The sequence below is a fragment of the Bacillus rossius genome, chromosome 15, assembly GCF_032445375.1.
Source record: "Bacillus rossius redtenbacheri isolate Brsri chromosome 15, Brsri_v3, whole genome shotgun sequence".
NCBI classification, from domain to species: Eukaryota; Metazoa; Arthropoda; class Insecta; order Phasmatodea; family Bacillidae; genus Bacillus; species Bacillus rossius.
In genome coordinates, this window is record NC_086342.1 from 26,874,321 (window position 1) to 26,898,284 (window position 23,964).

General features: G+C 37.5%; 1 protein-coding gene across 3 annotated transcripts; it reads right to left on the reverse strand.

Moving 5' to 3' along the window:
• Positions 1–2,206: 2,206 nt before the first annotated feature.
• Positions 2,207–22,054, reverse strand: LOC134539220 (lanC-like protein 2). Of its 3 annotated transcripts, none has more exons than XM_063381008.1 (9): positions 21,848–22,054; positions 19,560–19,733; positions 16,811–16,959; positions 16,226–16,373; positions 12,326–12,466; positions 8,919–9,101; positions 7,477–7,623; positions 6,227–6,329; positions 2,207–2,412 (listed from the first exon to the last, which is right to left on the reverse strand). In XM_063381008.1, the coding sequence occupies exons 1-9, from the start codon at positions 21,932–21,934 to the stop codon at positions 2,336–2,338; spliced, it is 1,209 nt and encodes a 402-aa protein (XP_063237078.1). In that variant the 5' UTR covers positions 21,935–22,054; the 3' UTR covers positions 2,207–2,335. The 3 variants fall into 3 exon arrangements, with proteins under 3 accessions (XP_063237078.1, XP_063237077.1, XP_063237079.1); XM_063381007.1 differs by lacking the exon at positions 12,326–12,466 and adding an exon at positions 13,558–13,698 and having other exon boundaries at positions 21,848–22,052; XM_063381009.1 differs by lacking the exon at positions 12,326–12,466.
• Positions 22,055–23,964: the final 1,910 nt, after the last annotated feature.

Below are 23,964 nucleotides of genomic sequence, written 5' to 3' on the forward strand. Positions count from 1 at the left end.
TCTTCCGCTTCACTGATTATTTTTAATTTTTCCACAACTGTGAAAGAACGCAACTTTTTACAATTCATTACAATACTTGCAGCCAACACACGTGTAAAACCACTGGGTACTTTGCAAATGAGGGTAGGACAGTGCGTGGGAGCGCGTGTTTGTAACCAGCGAAGCTGCAGTGTGACAACGCTGTGAGGAATGTGACATTGACTGTCTGCCGCTTCCTTCCCATTCTTTTCCCCTACCCCTCTAGCCTATCGCAGCAACCTCCAGTCACGCCGGCGTTATTTCGTCACTGTGCAAAAATGGCCCAAGACCCATGTAACACCCGCACCCTACTTTTTCGAACCTGATTTTTTTAAAAAAGGTGCGGGTGGTACGTGGGTTTATACGGTATGTATCAGTTGGGTGTGGCTAAGTAGTTTGACAAATCTTCTTGAGCACAGCACTTTTCTCTGAGTGTATACCAGTTCAAAATATGTTGACAGTTGTTGACCAAGTAATGCTTGAGTGATGGAGTTGTGCAGAAAGAGTAGAAAAAACCAACATTGTTTTAAGAAGAGTTTACGTGTAACCAAACTGTGCTGAGTAGGCTAATATAAAAATCAGGCTAATCCAAATGAGTTTAGGAAAAAATTAATTTCAAAAAATTTATCCTTTAGTATTTAAAAAAAATATATTTTTGATGTCTTGATTTAGTCATCAACATGTGTTACGTGATAACTGAACTATTTTTAATATATATATATTTACTACACGCTGTTGCATTATGGCAATCATTAGGCTAATCTGAAAATGTGGTTATCCCAAAAGTTCTCGGCCCCCAATTAGTTTGGATTAGTGGGAATCCGCTGTATTTGGCACTGCTGGTCTGTTCCGAGCAACACATTTATATTGAAATATTGAAACCAGTTCGCAAGTTTGACCCTAATATACAAAGAATAATTCTTTACTAGAGGTGGGACGATACCACACTTTCGATACTCGATTCTGTATTGTTTTTTCAGTTCGATACTTTCGATACTTTGATACTTTCGATACTCCAGGGAAAAATATTTTCCCATTAAGTAACAATTATTACAAATAACATAAATTAACTTTAAACTATATAAATTAAATCTATCACACCAGCACAATGTCAGATTAAACTTAAATACATAATGTGTAAATAATTGCATTATATTAATGAAAAATAATAAAACCACCAGAAATGTAAAATACAGTCCATAATCAAGTAAAGCTGACATGAGAAACTGGCCCTACAAAATGTTTTAAGTCGTTTCTTGGAAGGGGGTAAAAGTCACCAAGCCTAAATTAGAAATTAAAAAAATTAGGCTATTGTAAAAAGAAAATCAGAAATTTTTGCATGTTTGTTTCATTTTACAAACAACTTTATGCAACAGAACAATTATCAATGAAATTTTAACTTGAGAAACGTAAAATACAAAACAATCCGATCGTAAGAAAACAATAACAAACGGGTATATTCAGTTCAAAGATTAATGAATGCACAAAATATGAGATCCGTGACTTGGTAAAGCGTATGCACAATTTTCATAATCATTGCTAGTTTGCGCCACTAGTCTCGCTTGGTGCTGGCCATAGATGCTACTAGCGAAGTGCACTGTCTTCCTGATACTATCCATATCTATGGTGCGATAAAGTTATTTTCTTACATTTGCAAAGGTAAACAATGAATGTTTTTCAAAATAAAAGCATTAATTAGTAAAAACGTATGAAATGGGAAATTAATGATTTTACATGTGTATGTTCCGGGAAAGTAAACCATTGTAAATATAGTACTTTCGGCGGGACCAAAATTAATCGGCGTATGACACGGGAACGTATCATCGAGGTTCTACTGTAGTTGTATTTTGTACGATGGCGACTCAAAACTTAATTCAATACAAATGAACAAGCATTCCGGTATAGAAGAAATGTATCGAACTTACAGTTTCGATACTCGATACCTTGCGATACCGTCAAGTATCGAAGGTATCGAGGTATCACAGTATCGAAAATCCCATCGTTATTCTTTACACATTAAAAACAATCACTAGCAACAAAATTCCAGCTGTTCTGCTGTGAATACACAACTCTAAACTGAATTGTGATAATTTCCACAGTGAAAAATGACATAAATGTTCAGTTGGGTTAGATCAATTGGAAATTGGCAGGGCACATAACCGTGAAGTAAATGAAGAAACCCCCAACGGATATTTTCACACACTCTTTACTTTGAAATTTTAAAAATTTGCATCAAGCAGTAAACAACAAAAGTGGAATGAAATCCAATGAAATGGTTTAAAAAAGAATTTGGTTAAAATTTTTAGTAGGAAATAATTTACAATTCAAATCCGGGAAATCTGGCTTCATTTGGATTCTCCAAGTCGACCAGGAAGTAAATGACTCCAGCAATACCTGCAAAAGATTATTTTTATTGTAAAACATTAACAAAATATTTGAGAATAATTAACAAACACATGTCAGGTTTTATTTCATAAAAAATTAATATATAAAGTTTAAAAATGTATTTTTTTTTTTATTTGAAGTGTTTACGATCCAATAGGTCGGGTTATAGTGGAAAATGTGCCGGGGAATGGGTTAAAGTCCCAAAATCTTTAATACTCCTGTAATCCGCCTTGGAGGCTGATTTTAGGAAAACTGTATGTAATAACAAAACGTAATGTCTTCACGGCTATGGCTTAGCGAACATAGAGAAATGACACTCACAGTTTGTATGTCTGACCACATGACTAGTGTTTTTTTAAATTCAATTACAATTATTGTGATTTGTTACTGAAAACACATCTTTATCAGAATACAATTATTCTGAGACTAAAAAGAATAAAATTAACTTATAGTTTAAAAAAACTGAAAAACTCCGCTTTTATCATTGAATGAACTAAAAATTAAAAAATAAATAAATAAATAAAATTTAAAAAAATAACCAAAAAATTTTAATTTAAGATTTTTGACTAACAGCCAAATAATACACCACAACTCTGTATTACTAAAAGCAGGCACACTCTTTTCTTTCATTTTCATAATGACTATATCCTAAAATTAGTGATATTATTATTGATTAAGACAAAAGATATCAAGCACCCCACGCTTTAGTAAAACAGAGTTGTGGTGCATTATTTGGCTGCTGGACAAAAATATATTTAAATTAATAATAAATAATATTTAAGCACAATTAAATATATAATAGAAGAAACATAAGTATGAATTAATTATGAAACGTTATGAAAACCTCAGCAACATGAAACATTCTCAGTCAAATGTGTTATTGGTAGCAGGGGGCAGAAGTTATGCTATGTTATAATTAGAGACCCCAGAAAATGGTAAATAAAACTGGCTCATTTCGGTGTAAAAAAATGACAAAAGCGGTGCAAAAAATCGGTGTAAAAATAAGCAATCGGTAGAGACCCCAAAAAATTGCGAAAAAATTATGCCATTAGCGGTGTAAAAATAACCTCATAGTTAGAGGCACTGGAAAATAGCGTTTATAATGGCTGTTCGTAGCATTTATATTTTGCCATATAGCATTTATATCGCTTTAATTTTAATTCTTCTCCCAGTTTAAGCGGATGTTGCAAGCTTTGCACATAAGTATGTTAGTGTCACTAACATAGAAATGGTGCGACTTGTATTCTCTGCACGTGAATGCACGGTAACACATTTTGTTTGTCTCATAATGGTAAAAAATTTTTTTTTTTTTTTTAAGTATAGTTCTAACTGCATTGCACGCGAACACGATACAGAAAACCGACTTAAATAACATTAATTTTATTGTGAATAGCAGCGCAATATTTTAGTTTCACAGATTACCGTTTGTTTTCGGGTTAGGAAATTAGGAAAACGCTAGGTACGTTCAACAAATGAGCGACAAAAGCATAGAGCTACATTGCTGCCATCTTTTTTTCCCCGTTAAAGTGCTAACGATTTTGACTGAAGTAGATTTTCGTAAAAATATTTTTGTAGTTGCCAAATATAAGCTTCGTGTGTTGTAAACTTAAATAATGCATTTTTATATTTTAGTTGTTATTTAACAGTAAATAATTTGATTGCTTGTGTTAATATCACTCACGCACACGTTGGCAAAGGCAAACATGGCCGCTTCAATGTTTTCACTTTCTTTCCCATGAAAATATTCATGCACGTAAATAAAGGTCTTTTTTTAATCGTTTACATTTGTTTGGGTCTTACCTTACGTTTGCCGTTAACCAAGTTTCCGCGCAAGCCTATGCGTATTTAAATTGAGTTTCTTGTTATTTACAAGATTCATAGATCGTGTTGATTGTTTACATGGCTCGCCATCGTCACCGTTTATTAGGTTATCTTCAAACACAGTAAGAAGATGCATTGTATGAGGTTAGGCCGTTAATAATAAGAAATTGTTTGTTTAAAAATATTAGGTAAAACTAAAATTTACTGGAAATTTTAATATTACTTGAAATTTTAATAATTACTTCTAGAAACGGGATTGTAGCGTTTATTCGTCGGTAAACCATTTTGTCGCTTTTATTCGCGCCTATATCGTTTTCACGATTTTCCAGTGCCTATACTCATAGTGGATAGGCACTACTAAGTAGCAGATTCTGCCTTACATCGGCCCACTTTGTCTGTCCTTTCATCACACAAGAATACAATCTGTTTGTCTTCTACAGCGTGCCTTACTGCTTCCTTATTTGCCTGGCCAATTTTTGGGACATAAGATTCTCCAAGAGTGTTGGCTGATGGCAAATCCCCTGCACCTAAAATGTATACATAACTTACATAATACTTATAAATAGGTAGCATTTATAAGGTTATCGCTGAAAATATTAATGGGCTAATTTACTCAAAACAATTCTAAGCCAAAACTAACCTAACCTTTTCAAGATTACTGATGGATTACAGAGTCAAACCATCAATCAGTCAAAAATATCTTGTGGTGTGCTCACCATTTCACAATGCAATCCATCCTATTTATGTGTTTGTTAATCTGAGGTACTTGCATATTTATTTGAAGTAAAGGTAAGTTGGGCCTAAAGGTAAGTTAATCGATAATATTGTAGGCCTACATATGCTTATGAACTTTTATTAGAGGGGGAAAACATTTCTAAATAAATAAAGCTAACCTTCAACATGGGTGTTAAACCATTCCCTCATAGTTGGATTATCAGCTTTTTCCAAAGGAATGTTAACTTACAGCATCATATTAACAAAATCAGAAACAAATTCTTGTTTTCTGCACTTTCAAGCTTGTTTGCTTTATTCACGCTGTCGCCTATTGAGATTTGTTTAGACACGGTAGAATTTGCTTGACAAAATAATTGTCTTTTCTGTTTTGTTTTGTGTGTGTTATTTGCCACATGCTTTTTGCACGTGTCTTTGAGTGTCCAATCAACCCGCACGTTGCAGAACTTGCACATCATAATTTTGTCCCACTGATCAAAAATATAAAATCCATATTTCATCTCTCTTTCGCGATCAAATACTGCCGAAGTTTTCGGCATTTTAGCCATAAATTCAATTGTATCACAAAACTTACAAAATGTGGACGGTATTTGTAAACACTCATAGATATGTGCACGCAAAAATGACTGCCATCTTAGCTCCATGCGATTAAATTAGGTTAGAAAAATCTACACCAGTGCGCATTGCGGCAGAAACGACCATTATTCAAAACACGAAAACTGTGGACAGTCAATTTTGTTATGTTGGTAGTGCGCTTATATTGATTGTTGACATTTGTTACATTTTGTTTTCATTTGCGATGGCAATATTTACTGCTTGTAAACAGAGTAATAAAAATACGTGGATTTCAGTAACGTGTCAAAACGAAGATAATATCACGGCACTAGTCTTTCAGTCTATGTTTATTTCACGCCTATGTTTATGATGGTGTAAATAAATAGAACTTGCAACATAAGGACATTATTTTGTGCGAAAAAGCGTGAATTTCGCGACTATGTCGAAATCAAAGGAAAGTTGCAAAATTCGTTTAAAGTATCAAATTTTTGCATTATTTCGTGAATTTCGCGCTTCACAATTTTTGGGGTCTATAGTTATAATGTTTGTGGAAGAACAACAACAAATGCAAGGGTGGTATCAAATTAAAACTTAAGAAATAGCCCTTTTGGTGATGGAAAAAAAAAAATTTTCAACATTGCACATGAGGATCCAGGCCTTGAGCTGCATACAGGAAGTAACTGCAGAACTAGGAAGAAAATAAACCAGCATGTACCTTCAAACAAGGACAGCGGCCTGTCCGGTTTCTGCCTCTGGTTCCTGCCGTACGAGAAGCACCAGTCGGCGAAATTACACGCCCGATGCAAGTGCTTCAGATCCTGCACGGAGGAACGGTAACATCACACCACACGACGGCACAAGATAAAAGTTCACGCGCTTTTTTACTTACGGCTAGAGCCAAGATTACACAGTGTTGTATAAAAAAAAATTCCTTCATTATAAAGGGTGGTTTCCATCATTATCGTAATTTAAAATTAAAAAACACGTAATGCTAACACATTTTCAAAATTTGATGCTTACTTATTCCAGTCTTATTTTTTCAAAACTATATAGGTATATGAATCAAAAAATCTGTGTGATGAAAACCCACACATTTATTATACTTGTACATTTTCTTATTACGTTACTCTGTAGGTAGACATGTCTTTATGGTTTCAACTGTACAATGTTTATATATAGATAGACAAAAAATTTTTGTACATAGTACATGATAATTTAGGTTTTTTAATAAAGCCTAAAATAAAGCTTAATGAAATAAATTTTATATTTCAATACCCTCTTTTATCGCATAATCGTCGCACTTGCATAATCACCGCACCCATATTTTAGGCCGTCAAGATTGGGATAAAAAAACTTATCGCGTAAATGTCGTATGATGTTTTTGGTCCCGGTATTAAATGCAGAGCGCTTTGTACAGGTATCTTTTCCGTATAAAACAATGTATTTTATTATAGTAGAAATCTAATATTTATTCGAACAGAACCACTTGCTTATTTAATTAACGGAAATACAAAGTTTTCTGACGTGTAAATTTTCTTATAAAGACGTTTTTAAACGTTATTTCCTTTATCTGATCGTCTGTGTCGCCGCTGTGTACCGGTGTAGGTATCTTTTCCGTATAAAACAATGTTTTTTGAAGTACAAAGCTAATATTTATTCGGAAATTACCACTTACTTATTCAATTAACGGAAATACGAAGTCGTCTGACGTGTAAATTTTCTTCTAAAGAAGTTTTTAAACATTATAACCTGTGTCTAATATGCTGCATTAAACCAATCCAAATTTTCTGAATGAATCTCTTTGGCTTCATTCACGTTACTCTGTTTTCATTTAAAATTTCTGAGGCTGAGTCCTACTTGCTGTAATTATCTGTGACGTGTGCGTGTGTGTGTGTATGTATACACACACACAAATGCCAGACGGAACACTAGGTCACTGAAGCCGGAGCACTGGCGGAGACGCACCCCGGTGACGCGGTAGAGGTGCAGGAAGGTGTAAGCATTCCCGGCCACGCCGTGGCAGATGCTGTAGCCCTTGGAGAGCAGGCCTCGCTCCCAGACCACCTCCCCGCACTCCAGCGCCGTCCGCAGGTACCGCTCTTCCCCGAACACCTGCGCATCGACCGCCATCGACCGTCACACGGCTCTCTCACCGGCAGGGACCAGCATCTTGTGGTGACTTGATGTCAGTTTTTGGACATACGCCATTGCTACGAAAGCAACATGCCTCTGCGCCCAATCGTCGGTTGTTGTGATCCCCCATGCCAGAGACTATCAAAATATCTCCTGAAAATTGTTGAGCCACTAGCAGGACAGACAGATACCTTTGTCAAAGATTCCAATAATTTTATTTCTATAGTCAAAATGCTGAAAATAGAAAACAATGATACCCTGGTGAGTTTTGATGTCCAAAGCCTCTTCACTCTAATGTGCCAGTAGCCGAAACACTCAGCATTGTCGAGGCCAAATCGGAAGCTGATCCGACCCTAAAGGACAGAACTATAATATCAATCCCATCCATCGTGGAAAAAACGTCCAAAAAACTTACATCAAGTCATGCACTCCCATTCCACAAATCTTTCAAAGATAATATCTTGTGGTGAGCTGCGACACAGCATAGCACGTCAACGCACTGTGTAAAACTGAAGAACTGAACCACACAACACCATCACGTCAGTACATTTCTCAAACACTTGAATACTTAACAGATTCATTTTTGTTTCTTCCGAATAGTTAGACATGCTTATTACAAATTATTATGCTGTAAAAGCGAATCATGTATCAGTCAAAATAACACTGTTTTGGAGAAATTAATATCACGGAACATTACAGTGTTATTTTTGTCCAGTAAAATGCTATATTTTTTAAATTAACAGATTTCATAAAAAAAAAAAAAAATCAAAACCAATAACACTGAAATCTATTATCTTTGAAAGATTTGTGCAATGGGAGTGCATGACTTGATGTAGGCTTTTGGACATACACCATTACTTAGCACATGCATGTATGTAGAAGAAAACTACAAAAAAAACACAAATGACAAAAAAAAACACAAATTAAGCAAAAAATTGCTGTGGTCAGGATTTAACGCCACACAATACTCCACAACAATACCTGACAACAGCAATTTTTTGCTTAATTTGTGTTTTTTGTCATTTGTGTTTTTTTTGTAGTTTTTTTCTACAGACACACATGTGCTAAGCAATGGCGTATGTCCAAAAGCCTACATCAAGTAACACTGAAATCTGTTTTAAAAGTGGAATTGGCCTGAAAATAAGACCATAAAATCTTTGTTTCTAACTATAATATTACGAAACTAGGAAAATGTTAAATGTTGGTGTTGCATGATGCTGGAATACAATATCCAGGCACGATGAGGGAAGGAATCCTGCCAGCACTCCACCGACCTTGTGAGCCTCGGTGAACAGCTGCACCGCGCCGGGCGCGCCGTGGCACCACTGCACCAGCCGGTCCGATGTGCTGCCTACGGAGGAGGGGAAGTTCTTGGTGGGGTAGCGCAGGCCCTGGACGTAGTCTATCGTCGGCTTCACCAGCGAGTGCAGCTCGTCCTGGCCCAGGTGCTCCCTCGCCTGCGGGCGTCGGGGGAGCCCGTGAGTGGCCGGGCGGGACTTCCCTCGCATCCACTACAGTACTACAGAGCATCCCACCATTTGACTGCGGTGTGGCGCTTTCTCTCTCCGACTGCCGCAAGCGCTGGCCTTGTTTCCGCATGCACTGTTACCAAATGCAACAGGTATTTATTTAAAAAATGAACATTACAATTTTCGTGTCAATTCATACGTCTGAACCGTTTCTTGTTTTCAAGTTAAAAAAGAGGCAAATTATTACAGATTTATGAGCATGGCAGTAGGTATACGCCTAAAACATTATAAATTACCATGATGGATTCTTGAAATGCCTCTAACGCACTCAAGAATTCCAAAAGAGTACATCTTCCTGAACTTGTTCGTAACGTGTCACAAGAGATATGGCAACAGTGCGCACCATACGCCGTGTGCGCTGCGATCAAAGCGTAGGATGGTCTATAGTAACTTCACACAGAAACACAAGGTGTCTGCAGATACTCGGTGGACCAATTTCTACACCTTTTCAAGACCTTTTAATAATACTAACCTACACATGTTTTACCTCACAGGGGATCACATATGCAATTAAATCCCGCTGATCTAGACTAGGTGGAACCAGACCGTCCTAGTCACAGAAATTTCAGATTAAATGGAAATTGCCTTAAAGTGCATGTAATACAAGCTTTAGATGGGTCAAATGATAATATAAAAGTGAATGTTTTTCCTTCATAAATACAGCAGTCCCGCTAATATGAACTAATTGCTGCCGAGACCTGTTTGGATTACCAAAATTTCAAATTAACCATATAATTGCCATAATGCAATATGTAGTGTGTAATAAAATACATCTCTATAAGCATTAATTTCTAACATAACATAGCCATGACATAGTTACATGTACAAAATACCTAAAGGTTGTGGATATTTAGGTCAACATAAGAAAAACAATTTTTGAAATATTTTTTTTTTGCTTATTTTTATGCTAAATTTGTTCAGATTAGCTGGATTTTTGGAGATTATCAAGACTCTGCTGTAAAATATTTCCTGGAAAAAAAATAGTATTTTTGCTGAAAATCTTCAAACTTTAAATTAATTCCAGCAGCCTTTGTAAAAATACTTCAGTTAATCGCTTTGATTGGCAGTCACACTTTTGAGACTGTCACACTTTTGAGACTGTCCACATAAATTTGGTGACTTTAGTAATCTGTAGACACAATGTAACAAGACAAAAATACGTATATCAGTGTCAGAAGCTTATTAATCAAATAAATACATTTAAACTCAATTGCTGCAGTTCAAAGGAAATGGAGTATTCCATTTCTATTGATTAAGGATACTTTTAACTCTCTGGCTGAGGGATTCTACGTAACTTTTTTTTTCTCAGTGAAAAATAAAACTATACAGCTTTAAATAAATTTATATGTCAAAATGTGTTTATCATTCAACATCCCACGAAGTCTGGTTCTATTTGCATGTCGGTAAATGAAAAGGACTGTGCCCTAATAGTTTCTTATTTACAAACATTAAAATGTTTAATGGTATAAAGAGGAAAAAAAAAGGTATTCTCCTTATTACACTTTAGTTGATGGTAAAGCACCACTTATGTTAAAAAATGCAAAATTTATAATAAACTGAGAGGCAACACAATGCTTCGTTTAGTTGTTTATCCTATGTTTTGTCTGTGTTTTTTATGCCATGTCTCTGAATGCCCATCCTATATTTTAACTATCATAATCAAAACAACACATAAGCTACACAATTTTGTCCCATTACTGGAGACAGGATTATATGATGAAGTGATAAAACTGAAATAACTGCCAAATTAAGTCAATACATCGTCAAACACCAAAATGGTAGTTCATAACACTGAAATGCAGTTAAAATTGCCTCAATTACCTCATTTAAGCTATTAAATTATAGAGTTTATTCCATATATCTTTAGTTTGGTTTTTATTTGAAAACCTGAAATGCTATGTACTAAGTAAAAAAAAATTTCTCCCATTTTTTTTTTCGAAGTAGAAAGAACAGTCTAATGCTGATACCAAACAGACATGGGTAAAGCTTATAGAGAAAAATCATGAGTATAATATAATAAATATAATGATTTTGGGCTTTTAACATTGCATTCAGATTTTTTATTATTGCATATTTTATTTGCATTTTTTGTTTAGTTTACTCTCATCAACATATAAAGTACTGTTTTATGTAAATAAATGAGTGTCTTATCACCTATTGTTGAAGCAGTTTATCAATGTAATTGTATTCTATAAATGTACTTATTATTACATGTGTTTTAATTTTTAATGACGATAAAGACGAAATCAACAATTTTTAATAAAAATTAGCTTTTTCTATAACACCATAATATCTTGGCTCTACCCATTAGGTACAGTTCACGCTCTTAAATCTGACATTCTTCAGTTTGGCACCTTCTGTAATCTGGCAATGATCAAGCTATTTGCTTTCCAGATTTTTGGGGGATTTCAATGATTTTTTAATTTTGACTGCTAGAGATGTGAGTGGAAAAATTTCCCATTCTGAATTTTTTTTTCATTACCAATGTAGATTTACATAATTGAAGATATGTTGATACTGATGATAGCTTGATAAATATTACACAATTATTTATTTTCTGAAGATTGGTAGGTACGTACTATTTAATAAATAATTTTTTTTGTTCCTATCAGTTGGTAGCATGGGCCCTACCCAACTCTCAAATGTTTAGTGACACAATAGGTGGTAAAGAAAGACAAAATGTATATGTATTTCATTTTGTTTGTGTAGAAAGTATGACAGAACTTATTTGTGTGTTTCTGTGGAAGTATTACTCCAAAAAAATTCAGATTTAGAAGAAAATTTTTCGGTAAGTTACAGGAAAATTTCCCCAAAAACCCTTTTCTGGAAAACTAACATCTCTATTGATCGCCCGGTCGCGCCACTGTGCTGCCCACATATTAAGTTCACTTCGAAGGAGGCTTATAACATCTTGACTTAAATATCATTGCACTGTATTGCTGTTTCTCTTTAGAATTTCCGTTAAAACTATACAGCTGTTCGATTATCGGCCGTGGTTACCGATGTGCTGAGTACAATCACGGTATCAATACTAAAGAAAGGGAAAAATAGAAGAATAAACTCGACCCTTCCACTACAAGCACACGTTGGGAGCCAAAAAGCAGCGTGGCAGGCAAGCCGACGCGGCGACGCGGGCAGCAGACTCGACAGACCTTGAGTAACATGTAGAGGATGCCCGCAAGACCATGGCAACCCCCGACGTAGTACTCATCGTACCACTTGTACATCAAGGGCACGGGCCACCTTTCACGCCGGGCCAGGGCGCTCCCTGCTTGGAGGATCGCGGACACCACCTGCGGCAATACACCACCCGGGGGGCTCTCAGCACGGAGCCGGGCCCAAAGATTGAATGTACCCGCACTTGCCACGGTGCCAAAATAGATTGCATTCCTTACCTCACCAAAACATACGCTCGACTGGTGTTTTGTATACGAGAGCAATCCCATCAGTTGACGTGCAATAAATTATTTTTCTGCAAACTATTTCATAAATTCTGAAGAAGCATCTGCATGATGTACATGTGGCATTGCCATCAAAATCACGTGCGATCGGCCTGATTTTTTTTGCATCTGTAGAGTCTGCTGCCTGAGATTTTCAGTCAGTACCAATTTCCAAATGAAAAATATGTGCAACTTAAGTGTGTGCTTTTTTTAAAATAAAAAAAAATCTTAATGCACTGTGGAGGATTTTAGAACGATTTAAAACTAAAAACAAACACTCTTGCGTTTATATAAACTATTCAAAAATTTAATAGCGTAAGTTTAAAAGTTTATTTTGTCACATTCATGTCGAGAATTATCGAGAATCGTTTTTGTTGACATTGTATTTTTATCAAAATACAAGTTATAAATACCTCAACTAATGTCATTTATAAAATTATGCCATATAAAAATATATAAAAAAAATTAAATGTGGATAATTTAATCCATTTCAGTGCAAGATTTATATAACAGAACAGTTACAAATGAAATGATCTGGTTTCACAATGTTTGAAAGCCATTTCAAAATTAAAAACTGCTTCGAACTGAATGTAGTATTTAATTACATCTATCACAGTAATAATTAACAATGTTAATTATATTGCAAGTGAATGGTTAAGTTGACAGTATGGATGTAACTACAGCCATCCAACTGAAAGCATGTCAGGTTTTACAAGAAAACAAGACAAAAGAACATCAGTTTTAACTAACGCGCTGCAAAGAACCAGCATTTCAAGTAAGCTGTGATCGTGTGAAGACTGAAATGGGGGACTGGAAGCGAGTGGAGCAGGGAAAGATGAAGGAAGACAAAAGTCGCTAGCAGATCCATGGTAGGGTGGGAAATGCACACTGTCCTTAAAGCCTAAGACGACACAACATCATTACTGTGTGCTGCAACGAGTCACCTTCAGTAAGACATACAAGATCCCAGCGATACCGTGGGCTCCGCCGACATAATACTTGCGATGCCACATGTACATCAATGGAACGCTCCGGTTCTCTTTCTGCGACAGAGCCTGACCTGACCTCAGCAAAGCTGACACAACCTAAAAAAAATATTTTCAAAAACTATATGAAAAAAATTGCAAAAAAAAATGTGAAACAAGTGAAACTTCTTTGGCAATTCAAAATTAGACCTCAAAGTAAATCATAAGGGGTAAAATGACAGATATAGAGAAAGAAAACAATTTTCTAAAGATAACACAGTGTGAGGTTTTTAGGCTGTCATTTCAATTTCAAGTATTTAAAAATCCTAACCTTTTTTTTTTATTAGACTTTTTATTAAAATAAAAATAAATTAATAAAAATGAATTAACACAATTATTACTTACTTCAAAATAACTGCTCAGAATATAAATAATTATTGGTCAACCAATTATTAATTAACAATAAATATTACACGCTGTTGAAATACACCATAAAGAAAAACTGGGCATGTTACTGTTTCTTCAAACAATTCTGCCATTTGGAACACGCCAAATCTCGGAACGAAATATGAAATTCATAACAGGTATTGCTAGCTATGCGGAAAATGCAGGTACTGTCTCAACAGGCTCTCTACACTGCTGGTTGAACAAGGAGGAACGCGAGCGAGCTGGTAGCAAATATAAAATTCAAGGCATTCACAGCTGAATGTACAGGATACCTATATCTATTTTCTGAAACAAGCGCATGTGTCTTATTCTTTCGTTCATCGATCTCTCTTGGTTCTGTTTGTTTTTTTTGGGCGGGGGACGAATCATTCCACAAAGAGAAGAAGGAAAACGAGCCCAGCAACATATATAGCATAGTGCTCTCTTTCTTTGGCCAAGTAACTATTCTCTGTCCTTTTGGCTTCCGAAACATTCCACAAAAATGTTTCACAAAAACTTTGCATTAAAATTTGGCCTTGAAATTTTACTCTTATTACAGCCAAAAAAGTTTCACCTTGAAAAACTTACAACATACAAAATGGTACATAAACCTGAATATATTATTCTGTAGTTCTACATAAAGAAGGGTTAAGTCAAACATTTAACACTAGCTTAAGTACCCGGTATTGAGAAGCCTAAGATGTAAATGAAGTTCTGTCCCTGCCCGAACACGCCCGAATATTCACCTTCGGCCAACCTCAGGTTTATTTATATATATTTATATTTCTCTGTTTATTTTAATGTAGCTATACTAACCTAATTAACCGTCCATAGTGTTTTAAAGTGTTTTAATGTAGCTAACCTAACCGACCCCTTTTAATATTTGAATTAATTTTTCCTGCACAAAAATAAAACAAATCCCGAGGTTGGCCGAAGGAGAATATTCGGGCGTGTTCGGGCAGGGACACAACTTGATGTACATCTTAGGCTTCTCATCCGGTATTACCCCCGCTTTATGCAGAGTTAAGAGGCTTAATTAAGATGGGTGTATTTTTTGAAATCTCATATAAACAATGATTTTCCTCTAATATGCATAATTTTACTAATAATACTGAAGATTTTAGTTAGAAAGAAAACAAACAACCAAATTAACTTTTTTTTTTATATTTAGAATTTTTCATTGCAAAGTTTGGGAGCACAATGTTTTTTGTTTGTCCATCCACAACATCCGAAGAGATTGACTGTAGTTTTTTCCTTTGTTTAGAATGTCAAGTGTGCAATATTTTTTTTTAAGAAGTACCAAAAATCTGATTTAAGGGGTAAGAAATGATGTTTTTTCAAAATCTGCATAGTAAATTTCCTCAAGTTTAAAGGGTAAAGTGTGCACAATTTCATTCATTAAGCTCAAGGCAAAACTGTACATTTGTATAAAAAAACAAATTCACAGAGGCAAAAAAAAGTCTAAAACATTTTCTAAGATCACAATTTTCTGTTAACGTATTTATAGTAGTTTTGCATAGCGAGTAACGTAGTTGTCATCTAACATAAAATTCTATACTTTCTTTGGCCTCTTATTAAAATATAAAATATTTGATAGTGATGGTTGATATGGATAAAAAAAATGATACCAATCCAATTACGATACATTTCTTTAACAGATGCGATAACAAAAACATGACAGATTCAATGTTAATTGTAAATAATCAAAGAAGTATCTTCAGAAATGAGATATTTTAAAGTAATCAGTCAGTATCTTTAACATAATTATTTATTATAAGGTTTTTTGGTAGACTTTAGAGCATACAATTTACGCACAGCATAATACTTATTGTGCCTTTGACTAAATGGTGAACACAAAAATTCAAGTATAGCCTTAAATTACAGAAATATTGGAGTAAATATACCTATGGAACTATAAATAGAAAATATGGATGACATCTGAACTGATATAATTATTGCACCTTTTTCATAGGTAACGATTTTTTTAAGTATCGGTTGGAAACAATATTAGTCGGAAATCCAGGAATCGGGAATATCGGCAGATTCGATACTAAAACGATCACATCGGTTCATCAATAATCTTTGACGTAACCCTCTTTTACGAACACTGAATTATACTAAAAATGAACATATATAATGCATGATATTTAGATCTAAACATTTATATAATCTGTCCGAAACCAGCGTGGGTCTAAAAGAAAGCCGCTGTTCGATGAACTACCTGTCCGATGGTATCACAGCTGACGGTGTTGGGACCGATCTCCTGGTTGAGGTACAACAGGGCGTACAGGTAGCCGGCCCTCCCGTACAGCATCTCGTCGGGCAGGTCCGACGTGAGGTCCACGACCCGGGGCAGCAGCGCGACGACCCTGGAACCAGGACCAGTCGGGCAGCTTCGTTCCCGCACCGCCACGGGGGGGCACGGGGGCCACGGGGGGGGGGGGGCACGGGGGCCACAGGGGGGGGCACGGGGGCCACGGGGGGGGGGGGGGGGCACGGGGGCCACGGGGGGCACGGGGGGAGCACGGGGTACACGGGGGGCCACGGGGGCGCACGGGGGGGTGCTACGAGGGCCACGGGGGGCACGGGGGTGCCACGGGGGGGCACGGGGGCCACGGGGGGCACGGGGTACACGGGGGCCGCACGGGGGCAACAGGGGCGCACGGGGGGTGCTACGAGGGCCACGGGGGGCACGGGGGGTACCACGGGGGGGGGGGCACGGGGGCGCACGGGGGGGTGCTACGAGGGCCACGGGGGGCACGGGGGCCACGGGGGGGGGGGGGCACGGGGGCCACGGCAGACCCACCTGTCCACCAGCTCTTGCACGCGCTCCGCGGACCGGCCGTGCTTGCGCAGCACGGCGCCGAGCGCCAGAGGCCCCGCGTCGCCGATCAGGAACGTCACATCCCGGTACTTGAGCCTCTTGAGCGACTGCTCCATCATGTTCACGGCCTTCTGCAACCGCAAACCTTCTTCTCAGCATCGAACGTTCAAAAACGATGGATGGACGTCCGAATACAGCGGTGGCCAACCATTATTAATGAGAGGGTTTATCACACAAATTAAAAAAAAAAATACAATATGTAATTAGTAAACACAATGATAATCAAGCTACTAAACCTCTTCATTTTTATTCCTGGAATTTAACATTCGGTGGGGGAAAACAGAAGCACCCGAGGAAACTCACAGGCTCACTGCAAGGTCAAACATGTTTCTCACTCACAAAAAAATCTGGGTATTATGCCGCCACTGGCAATCAAACGTAGAGGGAGTTCTTTGGTGGAATGCTGATGACCATTCAACCGATGTGGCTCCCCTGGCAGGCCAAAAGCCAATCCACGTATGGCCGTGCATTAAAATATCCAACATGGCTATTAATATATCTTGTCAATTCTGTTATTTGAGGGATTTTCCTGTACATCTATCACAACAACTCTGTTAAACTCCTGCGACAAATGACACACAAACTCACACAAGTCCCGGGCTCCGACATTCTGTAGGCCTAAATAACTGCGCATAACTGACCACACTCGGCGTAGAAGTTGAGGAGGGGAGGTACAAAGGAGGGGAAGTACAGTGGATGGGGGGAAAAAAGGAAGGGGAGGAACGGGTGAACACAGCCAACCCTTCCGTGGGATCAAAGGACCACTCCTTAACATTATTCCCCTGACCAGATGGCCTCTCCTTTTCCCATGCATATCACACATAGTTATTTATAGGTATAGGCAGGCAACAAGTACTTCTTACAAAAAAAATATAGTACCTAGGTAACTCCTCTAGTTTGATTTCAAAAGACCCCCAAATTTTCCAAAAAAGGGGGAGGGAGGGGGGTCACTTTGAGATACCCTGAGACCCCAGTAGAGTCAATTGGGAGGGTGGGAGAGGATTTACAAACTATAAACTAGGCGTTCAGAAACATAAATCTACTGAAAATGATGAAATTTTGCTATAAATCAGGTACCTTGCAGTATAGCTCAACATTTGAAAAGCTATTATCTCTGAAACTATTGGTCTTATAATTACAGTTTTGGTCTCAATTTGTTGCCAATTTAATCTACTTAAAATGTAAGTAAAACAGTTGTTACCGAATAACCAGTCCTTCTGAGTCAAATCAACAAAAACTGAAAAAAATAAGTATAAAATTCCAAGGTTTTCTTGAATTTTGACAATGACGCGGTTGTCTGCAGAGGTTGAAAGCTTGGATTTAACATTCCCTTTGCATTATAAAATTAAAAAAAACCTGATTTGATGCATCATTCCCCCCCTTTTTATGTCTAATTTGACTGGACTAGTAAAAATATGTATTAAAAAATTCTATTTTATATTAAATATTTATATTTAGTATTTATTTAATAATAATTTTTTTTTTTTACTTTCAAGTTTACATTACTGTACTATATTAAATTTATGTCTTGCTGTTTGCTGTTACTACTTTATACTATATATTATTATACATTTTATGTTTGTCCTTGTGCTGTCTGGTTATTTAATTGTCTTGTCCTTTGTTTCTTGTTATTTACTGTTATTTTATGTATGTCTTTTTTTTTCCAATTTATTGTGTGCACCACACTTTAGTCCCTGGACTGTTGGTGGGCATGAACGAAATTTAAATAAATATATAAATAAAATACAATAAATAGTATGCAAACTCACAAATAACAGTGAGCCAGATGTGTACTGACACACTCAAACACACCCGTGTGTCGATACAGTGCATAGACACTCAAACACAGTGACCAAAACTGTAAATTAAAAAAAAAAAAACACTTGTGCGCAAAACATTTTCTGAACGAATTGCAAGTCAAGAAATTGGACGAAATGTTCGTCTGCAAAATCATCCTAGCGAGGATATTATTTGCACGTTTCCTTATTTGGTTACTTTTGAAATTAGGCTGAGATCTTGCAAAAAGTTGACCAAGGGTCCAAATGTTACCTTACAGGAGACCATTTTGTTTTTATTACATAGATTCCAATAAGAAAGACTAGGTGCGAGGGTAACTAGCAGTGTACATTTTCATGGTAAACCTTCATTGTGACCTTTCGTGCTTAAGGGGCCCGCCTCGTCAGGGGTGTATGTGTGTTAGTGAGGCGGGATGATAAGCGCGACACTCGCTGGTATTTCCAGTGCCGTATCGCCTCTAAGCACAAGTCTCTGAACTGGCGCGATGTCTTCTCGTCGTCACAGGATAACTGTGAAATTTAAGCGGTGACAGTAACATTATATTGCGGAGAAAGGAAGATAAAGGTGTAATGCAAGTCCCTTAAGTGCTTTCAAGAATCTGCACCGGTTGTTTTACGCCTAAAAATTACTCTGAAAACATGCGTTCAGCCATTTTAACTCTTATAAAAATACAGTTTAAAAACTTAAACCGAAATCAAAAGTACTTTTCGGCCCTCAGCGAACTCTTAAATGCTTTTCGTAAGCAGACCGCACCCGGATATCTTGAGTAGTTTTGAAATCGCGTTGTTTTTCCTGAAGCTCTGCGCACCGTATGTGTGCCCTGGCCTGCTCTGCATGGGGCTTCAGGTGGAACCACGGGCAGTGTTTCACTCACCGGCAGGTGTTGAGGATCTCGCCTGGAGCTCAGCAGGTAGTAGAGCAGCGCTATGCCGGTGCACCCGGTGTAGATCGAGGTGTCGCGGGAGTCACCGCTCGAAACACCTGATTCCAAATGAAGGAGGAGTCTGTCCGCAGACATCCTCATCTTCTCGAGAAACTGATGGTGGATCTGCAAAGAGGTTACACAATACGGCATAGTTATCACTTGTGTGCTGGCAGAAACAACATTCGTCATACCAGCACTGCAATGGGAGCAGTGACTTAAATTATTTGTGTCGATTGCGAGAAACTACAAAATGATTTGGATTGGTGTCGCTACACAAATTCCCACTCCCGCGAAGGCCAGGGACGGGAAGGAGGAACCATGAATTGAAACTGCAAATGGTTTGGAGGTTGCAATCGACTTGAAAAATGGTGTCTGGCTTGTCATACGTACATTAAACCAATGACTGAATAAGAACTAAATGCCTCATCAGCATTAGTAGAATGAATGAGTGAAAGATTGAATTATGGCTTAATAATCTTGTCCAGATCGAGGTCAATTGAGAATATCAGGGGTGATAAGATGAGAAAGGAACGACAACAGAATGCAGGGAGAAAATCCACTGGCACACGAGCAACATAAACTTAGGGTTTAATCCAATCAGGAACAAAACCTTGATTTCCTTGGTGGGAGTCGAGTCAGAAGCATATTCGAGGGAAGGTGGGGGGAGGGGGGGAGAAATATATATCATCTCCTCCCCCCCCCCCAAATGAAATCCTAACAAATCTATAAAAATCTATCATTTCCACCAACAAAAGGAAAGAATGTGAAAGCAAACAGCAGGCCAATTAGTACCATCAGCAAATAAAATTCTCTGTATTCTTCTGAGGCAAGTGCTCTGACCACTCAAACCCAAAGTGATTATCCCTCAAAACAATTTTTTTTATTTAAAATTATGTATAGGCCTATATTTATTTTGCTTACTTTTTTTTTGGTAAATTTATAGTTTAGGGATGCCACTCTAAAAATAAATAATCTGAAAATGGATTTATTCAGTTACTTGTTTTTATTCTAATGATTCTGTTAAGATGCATTCAGATATTAAAAAAAAAACTTCACATGTAAGTAACTAGACTTTTTACACTAGCCTGTGCGATAACTATGGGTGCCACTGCCTTGCTCAAGTCCCGGTAAATGCTGAATACTACCATTCCAGCCACGACAGAAGTTTGGTAATTTCAGGTTAAGAGTTGGTTAAAATTATTGTAAATATTAAGTATCTGTAATGTAAATATAGTGACATTAATTTGTGTTGTGCTTTAATAGCGTAGCCAAGACGTTATCATGGAGAGATATCTATGATTCTGTTGTCGCCGCCCTACTATTTACTTGATAGGCTACTAGCTGCACCTTGATCCTGTGGTTCCTTAGAAAAACAGCGTAGCTGAGGCTGTTTACAAAAAGATAGGTATTTTTAATTTCAGTACGTTGCGGCCAAGACTGGTTTGTACCCTAATTTTTTTTCCATTCCAGTTGAACATTGAAAACTAGACAATTACCTTTTTTATAAATGCAAATTGTTGAAACTCATTCCTGGACAAGCATACAGCTTGCCACATTTTATCCTTACTTAACAATTTGATTTGATTTGATTTTTTATTTCATTCAATAGACCAATGTAGTGTACAGTCAACAACATCAAAGAAGCCAGGGATAAAAAACTGATGGTATATGGGTATGCACCTTGTGCTCCAGGAAAAAGTGATGCATACTTGCTATAAAAAGATTTAAAAAAAGGGTAATTTTTATTTATTTATTTTTGGTGATTCTGTGGCGCAGTATATTTTCCTTAAAAATTAAATTAATTTTAACACAAATTTGAATTACATCGTGGCATGTTTTCTAATCATTCTTAATGAAAGCATTGCAATACTTAAATGGTTTACTAAGCACGCACCGTTTTAACGGTTCGTTATATTAGATTAGGTACATTACATGTCGTGTAAAATAGTGTTGCTGGTTGGTTAGGTAGCTACATAAAAAATATTACAAAAGGTGTGTAGTCTTCAAATAAAAACAATAAAATAACGTTAAAAAAATTACGGGTAAGCTCCCAAACTTTACAACTACCTGTATGCACACACAAAACAACAAAGCTACTAAAGCTACGAAATAATTCAGTCAAATGTAACATCAGATATAAGGGTATGTCAATTAAGTTAAATTTAACTCTAAAAATAGGATAAACTTTCCACAAACTTATCTCTTTTTATTAAAATTGAATGTCTTAAATAACTAACCTTCCCATCCTTAATGTTTATAATATTGTTCTCTCTATGAGGAGCAAAATCATCGTAAGGATTATCGTATTCCCTACGTCCATGCATTGCTTCTCAGGTAGCAGTTTATTTCGCTATAAAATTAATTGTAATCACATATATCAAATCACAAACTATCGGCAAAACAATAACATGTAATGGCTGCCCGTGTTATTGTTATTGTTTTGAAATTTTGTTTTATTTATGCCATTGTATATATCTAACGGCCATATAAAAACTTATATGTTACACAACTAATGAAAAATAATTCAATGACCTATACAACTAACGAATGTATGCCATGTTTGATCTTTTTTAATATTACATGTTTTAATTTTCGATTAAAACGTAGGATAAAAACATCTTCTTGGCAAAGTTAAAACTTAAAAGGTCATCAATATGTTACTTTAAATATATAATTACTTTTTTTTTTAACTTTGCTGTATAAGTTAGGTATGCTGGTGTGCTGATACACAACCCACATAAAGTTAAATATAAAACAAATACATACAATTATAAAAAATTCTGGCTTGTGCTAGAAATCTATTCTTGCTCAACAAAAGAGAGGTTAACAAGTTGGCAGGAGCTGTTTTTGTATACATTTTTTATTTTTTATTATTTTCATTATTTTTATTACTTTTTTGTGATCTTGATTTAGTAAAAGTAGTTAAATTTTCTCTGTGTGCTCCTGATTATTCCTGTTGGTTTCTCCAAGTTATTCTGGTCATTCATGGTGATGCTTCTTTTGGGTTTTCTCCTTGCGCTCATTATTCTTGGCGAGAATCCTGCTGATGTTCTCCGAGTGCTTCTGATTATTTCTGAGAAATTAATCTCTTCATGAAATTTTTTTAACTTAATAAAGCATGCAATTTTATTCATAGTTTAGTATAAATTGCTGACTTCCTGTCACTAAATTGCCGTCGTCCGGGGTCTCGGGCTCGAGTCCCGGTGTGGCTCCTAGTGGGAAAAGGCGGTTCTTGATCTGTGTTGTCCGGGTGGGCGCCAGACTAGCTCGTTTCTAGTCGTGAATTTGGGGTCGTGGATGTATGTGCCCCTGCGTGGCCCACTAGGGCCGGCGGCGGTGTTGCGTGAGATGATTTTAAATAAGAGACGTGGAGTTGAGGTGGCGGTGTCGTACCTTTTATTCAGAGGAGCGAGTCGTACACAATACAACACTCTACAGAGGTCCCCGGGGGGTTTTACTTGTTATTCCGTGGCGCCGTATTGTTTGTGTTCCGCGTTACGTGGCCTCGGATGCTGTTATGTCTCAGACGTCTCACTGGGTACGCAGGTAACGTAATTTCGTAACACAAAGGCGGGACACAAAATACACTGAATTAAGGGGGCGCGTACAGGTTACGTGGCACTCGTTACTCGGGTAACGTAAGTTAGCAATACAAAACACGGGATACAAAAATACACTGGATTAAGGGGGCGCGCACAAGTTACGTGGCACTCGTTACTCGGGTAACGTAAGTTAGCAGTACAAAATACGGGATACAAAAATACACTGAATTAAGGGGCGGGCGATTGGAGACGGCCAATCCCGTATGCAAATGTCTCGGCGCGGGTGTTGTGCCCACTGTGGTGAAACACGCACCGCAATTAAGTTTGTCCAAGTTCCCTTGCGGGTTTGTGGTCAGCGCCGTGCGCGTGACCTTAAACAAAGTTCTGTACGTTGCGGGAGACGGCCCGTGCCGTATGCTGAAGAGCAGCCCCGCTGACCAAGTGTGGTGCGGGGTGTCCTTAAGTTGATGCGGCCGGATTAGGTCCGGGACCGAAAAAAGGGACCGGGTACTCATGGAGAGGTTAAGTAATAAAAGGGGTTTGGTTAATTAGTGACTATATTTACCGGACGTTACTTTCAATGTAGACAAAGGATGTTGCCTCTCCGTGGGACGTAGGTCCGCCCCGGTCCATGAGCTGCGCTGAACTGCCGAACTGGCATGGCGTCCGAGGGAGGCTCGGCCTCTCTCGCGCCAGGCGTGACCTCATTACGCTAGACTCCAAACGGGTGTCTCTGGAAGAGATTTTATTGTCGCTAAAATCCTCATTTAATGTTTCAGGAGGAATGGGTACGGTTCTTCTCTTGTCTACTC